Here is a 6000-nt window from a genome sequence, read left to right on the forward strand (position 1 = left end):
AAAGAGTTCTCATAACTCAACAGGAGAAAGACAAGCAGCCCCACTAAAAACAGGCAAAGGAGCTGCATGGACATTCTCCAAAGAAGACCAGTGGCCCATGAGGCCACGAAAGGATGCTCAGTGCCACTGGCCACCGGACAAATGCAGTCAGAGCCACACAAGGTGCCATTCCACACCCACTAGGATGGCTGCAGTAGAAAATAAAACAGAAAACCAGTGTTGGCAAGGAAGTGGAAAAATGAGCCTTTGTGCGCTGCTGGCAGAAATGTAAAATGCTGCATCCAGAAGACAGTTTGGCAGGGCCTCAAAAACCTAAATGCAGGCGGGGAGTGGGGGCTCACGCCTGTAACCCCAGCACTTTGCGAGGCTGAGGCGGGAGATCACTTGAGCCCAGGAGTTCAAAATCAGCCTGGACAACACAGCAAAACCCTGTTTCTACAAAAAACAAAATTTAAAAAAATTAGCCAGGAGTAGTGGCTTGTGCCTGTGGTCCCAGCTACTTGGGATGCTGAGGCAGGAGGATGGTTGAGCCTCTGAGGTGGAGGCAGCAATGAGTCTTCATCACATCGCTGTACTCCAGCCTGGGTGACAGAGCAAGACCCTGTCTCAATAAAACAAAACAAAAACATCACATGCAGAGTTACCATGTGACCCAGTACCTCCACTTCTAGGTACATACCCCAAGAACTGAAAACACACACATACACAAAACCCCACACACCAATGCTCACAGCAACATTATCCATCATAGCCAAATGGTGGAAGCGATCCAGATGTCCGTCAACTAATGAAGGGGTCAAAAAGTCTCTCGGAGAGTCTTCCACTCGAGTCTAACTCAGTCGAAAGAAAGAAGGCAATACTGACGTGTGTTACAACGGTGATGCTGAGTGAGAGAAGCCAGGCGCGGAGGCCACACAGCATACGATTCCATTTCTAGGAAACGTCCAGGACAGGCAGACCCGTGGAGAAAGAAAGCAGACGAGTGGTTGCCAGGGACTGGGGGAGGGGAACGGGCAGTGACTGCCTAATGCGTATGAGGTTTCTGGGGTGAGGAAAATGTTCTGGAATTAAACAGTGGTGAGAGCTGCACGGCCTGGCGAATGAGGTACTCAAAATCACAGGGCTGTATACTAAAAGAGTAGATTTTACAGGACGTGAGTTACAGCCAATAACAAAAATCCTCGGCCAGCCCTGAGGCCCACCAGACCCCGGATTCAGTGGTCACTCCCTCCAGCCTGGCTTCTGGACCAGTTCCAAGCACCTTTCCAGCCCGATGGCTGGCTCTGGGGCCACGGCCGGGGGCACCTCAACAATCCCTCAGTGCCTGCCTTGGTCATGCCTCTTCCAGGCAGGCCTCCAGGCTACTGAGGCCCAGAGAAAGGGGCAAATTGGCAGGGCCTGGCCTCCCACCATCATGCCCCCCAAAGTAGCCTGCAAATGTTTCCTGAGTGATGTAAACTGCAAGGGCCACCACCACAAAACAGCCTCAGGGTCTTTAAAGAAGAACTCCAGTGGGAAGCCTCAGCCCTCATCCCGAGCCAGCCTGGGACCCCTAAGGAAAGGCCTGCAAGGTGCCAGGGAGCCAGGCAGCCTAGCAGCCGGGGTGGGGGTCCAAGTGCCGCTGAGCAGGAACAGCCCCCAGGCCCAGGCCCAGCCCTGAATCCACATCCAGAGGGTCTGGGCCCAGCAGAGGAGCAGTCCTGGCGTCTAATCCAGATCTATCATCTCAGCTGAAACCACAACCCAGCAAGGGTGAATCGAGAGAGGCCTCCCAACGGAGGACAAACCACGTTCTCAGACCACCACCAGGCCCACCCTCTTGCAGTAACCTCGGGGAGAGGGTCTGAGTCTGCACCCCAAGCCCTTCCTATGACCTCAGGCTGGCCTTCCTGCTTACCCCTGTCTAGAAGGGCTTGGGGCCAGGCCAGCGAGGAGGCACAGGGACACAGCTATGGGAGAACCAGATGGAAATGCCACCTGCTAGCCATGCCAAGGTGCAGGGCCAGGCCAATTGGGAGCCTCTTCCCCATAGGGGGTCCAGCCTGGTGGCCAGAGGCTTCTAGGAGGGCAGCGGGCACCAGCTAGGGTTGGGTTGCAGCTCAGGGAGCAGGCAGGGAGGGCTCCCTTGGGTTCACGTGACCCTCCCCCAGGCCAGCCTCTCCTCTCCGGGTTCCTGAGCTGTAACTGGAGCCGCGTTCCTGCCCGGGAGCCTCCGTGCCAGGCAGAGCTTTTGAGAGGGGGAAGGGAGAAAACGGCCCTAGATCCCAGCCCCTTCTGCTTCCTGGATTGGAGCTGGGAAGGGCCACCCCGGCCCTGCTCCAGCTCCAGTCCCACTTGGCCTTTAATGCCCTGGGCCACCCCCTGCCTTTGCTGGTCCAGGAGCCACAGCCCCAAACCAGCAGGAGAGGCCTCCACACAACCCAGCCTGGAGCCCTTTGTGCCCTGCTTCCCCTCCCCAGCCCAACCTTGGCAACTGACTTAAGGGGGGCCCAAGGCCTCTAGCAGTCCAGATGGAGCCTGGCCTGCCCTGACCCAGGATGCCCCCCAGCCCCTGGTTCAGGAAGGTACTCATTCTCCATCCATCAAACAGAGTCCTAGCTGCCCTCTGCAATGCCAGCTGTCGCCAAAGGCAGCACGTTTGCCCTCTGGACTTCCCACAGGGCAGCTACATGGAGAGCTGCCCTCAGACAGGACTCAGGAATCCTCCCTTGATGGGTCCTTTGGAGCCAAGAAGCAGGGCCAAGGGGCCTGGCTAGAAAAGCCACAACAGCACTTAAGTCCTTGCTATGCGCCTGGCACCAGCCTGGACTTAACTGTCTGCAAGAGAGCTGAAACACACGCACACAAAGCAGCAGAGCCCCTTGACCTTCTCCAGAGCACAAACCCCAGAGATAGGTCAGAGAAGGAGAGGCCAGGACCCAGCCCCACCCCCTCTCCAGGAATCGGATCACAGCAGGGACAAAGCCGCTGCAGCCCGGACAAGCCTAGGGTGTGTCCCGAGCCCCAGAAGCAGAGCCTCCATTGGGCCAGAGAGCAGGGAAGCACAGCTGGCTGACAAGGCCACGGTGACTCACCGCGGACCTGTGGCCCTCCCTCCTGCCCTCCCGGGTGAGGCTACGGGCTGCACAGATGGCGTGCCGTGGCGTGCCAGCCCAGGCCCAGGGCCGTACCCACAGTTGGAGCCAGGAGAGGGCTGCGGGTGGGGGCCCCAGGGAACTGAGACACCGGGCTGACCCTGGAAGACGACCCAGAAGAAAGGAACAGAGAGAAGAAAGGGGGAGAAAGAAAAACACAAAGGGAAAGTTTCCCATGAAAATATTTTATTTTCTTTGAGAACAGGATACACCTGCAGGGCTCCTCGGCCCAGGCGGCCTCTCCCTGCCCGGGCGGGTGCCAGATTCCTGGACCAACGGGGCCCTCTGCCGGCCAGCCCGCCGCGCGCTGGCGCTCAGGCCAGAGGGCCGGGAACAGGTGACCGGCGGAGGTCGGCGGCCGAGGGAGCGGCCCAGGCTTCCAGGTCAGGGGCTGGGATCCGAAGGCTAGCCAGGGCTCCCAGGGGCGGCGCTCGGGGTAGGAGGCGGGAGGGTGGCGGGGAGGCCCGGGGCGCTGCCTTGCACGGTGCCACCCTGCACCTCAGCGTGCCCAAAACGCAGCGAGGGTCCCTGTAAAGGTCGCTGGACTGGGTATCCCAGACTTGGCAGAGGGGGAGGGAAGAAGGAAGGGAAAGAAAGGAAGAGAGAGACGCGCCGACAGCCCCGCAAAGCGCTGCTGCAGAGACACATGAGCACAGGCAGTGACACCGCGGGACGCCCCGGCCGGGCCCTGCGCTGCCGGCCAGGTCCCACAGACGCGCTACCGCGGGCCGGGGCCGGGGCCCGGGCCATAGCGTCAGAAGCAAAGCGCAAAAAAAAAAAAAAAAATAAATAAATAAATAAATAAATAAATAAATAAATTCCTCCAGCTTGGCGGGTCTCGGTCTCTCTTTCTTTCTCTTTCTCTCTCTCTCTCTTTCTCTCTCTCTCTCTCTCTCTCTCTCTCTCTCTCTCTCTCTCTCTCTCTCTCCCCGTTTGGGGCTCAGAAAGAGGAACGTCTGGATTTTGTACGTATTTTTGTTATTGTTAAATTAACTTCTCGAGAAGAGAAAGGGGGGAAGCTGCTAGGTGGGCGATGGCCAGGGGCTGAAGACTCGGGCTCCAGCCTTTTGGCAAGGACAGGGCGGCCCAAGGAAGCCGGGACCTGATCCCAGTCCCTAAGCGCGAGGCAGTCCGGCTTACGGCGGCTGCGGCGACTACGACGACGACGACTCTGCGGTCACGGAGGACCGCGGCCCAGCGCAAGCCCGACGGGTCCACCCGCCTCTCTACCAGTGACGCGCAGCGGACGGAGCGACTCGCGCGCCGCAAACAAACAGCGCCAGGCAACCAGGCGGCCCCGCTGCGCCCCGGCCCAGCCACCCCGGGTGCCTCGGGGACTCCGGACGACCCCGTCCCGCGCCCGCCGCCCCCGCCCCCCAGTGCGCGCCGGTCGCCGAAGGTACCTACCCGAAGTAGGCGGCAGAAGGGCGCAGCGCGGCGAGCAGCAGCGTCAGCCCGAAGGCCGCGGCCAGCCAGCGCGCCAGCGGGGACCCATCCAGCATCTTGCCGCACCGCGGCGGCCGACCATCGCGCTCCCAGCTCCGCGCAGGGCGCGCCGCGGCCGCCGCCCTCTTATAGCGCCCGGAGCGCGGCCAGCTGGGCCCGGCCCCGCCCCGCGCCTGGGAGGGGATCACGCCGGCGCCGGGGGCGGGCCGAAACCCGAGCCGCGCGCGCCAATCCGCCCGCCCCTCCCGGCCGCTCGGGGCCCCGGCCGCCGCTCCCGGCGCGGGTCTTGGGCGCGCCTTTCCCGGCGGGGTTGGAGGAAAGGGAGGCGGGGAGCGGTGAGAACCGAGGGCGGGGCGTGCGAGAATCAGGGGCGACCACGGCGAGACAGCATTGGGGGACCAGGGGCGGGCATCGGGAAGCAGGTAGAGCGTTGGGGGCGCTGCGGTGGGAGCTTGGGGCGGCCCCGGGGGCGGGATTGAGGGGGAGGGGAAGGGAGGCGTTGGCGGCCGGGTTAGCTGCCGGCGGGGCTCCAGGCCTGGACGGTCGGGGATGGTTCCACAGAGGACCCGGCCGTCTGCCCCGAGCTGCGCGCTGCGCTGATGCACTGGGGAACCTTGCTGAGGAGTTGGGCCAGCCGGTGATGCCTGCGCCTCTTACAGATGCTGACCCCCTCAAGGAGCGGGGCCAGAGAATCGCTCCTTTCTGGCAGGGACTGTGGCCGCTTTCGGCCTGGGAATGAAGCGACATAGCCTGCTAGGGCTGTAAGGTGAGTAGCTCTACCTTTTGGGGTCCTGGTGGTCTCCCCATTCTTAAATTGTGGGAGGGGAGCTAGCGGCTAAGTCAATGTCACACCAGCCATCGGGCAACGCCCTTCTCCGGAGCCTGTTTCCTGTCCAGGACGGGGGGAGAAAGAGGACTCCTGGGATGGAAGGTGCACGCCCAGGTAGCTAGAAGCGCACAGTGGCAGCCCAGGGACTCGTCCCCTCTGCTGATACTGATTCGGAGCTGCTTCTGAAGCAGAATGGTGTCAGAGGACCCAGAGCTGGCATTAGCATACAGGTGCACACATTCCAGACAGAGCTGGGGGTGGCATCCAGGAGAAGGCTTGTAAGTTCCCTGGATGGGGCCTCTGTGCCACACAACAAGGGACACAAGAACAGGGCTTGGGGTCCAGGCTGGCGGTGGCATGCCTGCCACCTGCAGACCCTGGTCAGTGCAGGGCGGTGCCTCCAACACGGGCTAGGCTGCCAAAGCTGAGGACACAGGGCCAGCGAGCCTGCCCAGCCACGTGCGGCAGGGGCCTCAGAGACCTGGGCTGTGGTGCCAGCTCTCTAGGCAGTGCCGTCTGCGCCGGCAGGGACTGATTCTGGCACAGTGACAGCAGAGCCTGGGGGATGGAGCACATGCTCCTGGAAGGCTC

The 6000-nt window shown here is 61.7% G+C and overlaps 1 protein-coding gene across 1 annotated transcript in view; it reads right to left on the bottom strand.

Annotated features, from left to right (window-relative positions):
- WNT9A (Wnt family member 9A) overlaps positions 1–4718 on the bottom strand; it is a 29630-nt gene extending 24912 nt beyond the window's left edge. Inside the window, exon 1 of the mRNA XM_010375707.2 lies at positions 4542–4718. Within this exon, the coding sequence (XP_010374009.1) occupies positions 4542–4636 (95 nt within the window). The 5' untranslated portion in view covers positions 4637–4718. The remainder of the gene's footprint in view (positions 1–4541) is intronic.
- Between the last annotated feature and the right edge of the window lie 1282 nt (positions 4719–6000).

The sequence above is a fragment of the Rhinopithecus roxellana genome, chromosome 8, assembly GCF_007565055.1.
Source record: "Rhinopithecus roxellana isolate Shanxi Qingling chromosome 8, ASM756505v1, whole genome shotgun sequence".
Classification (NCBI taxonomy): Eukaryota; Metazoa; Chordata; class Mammalia; order Primates; family Cercopithecidae; genus Rhinopithecus; species Rhinopithecus roxellana.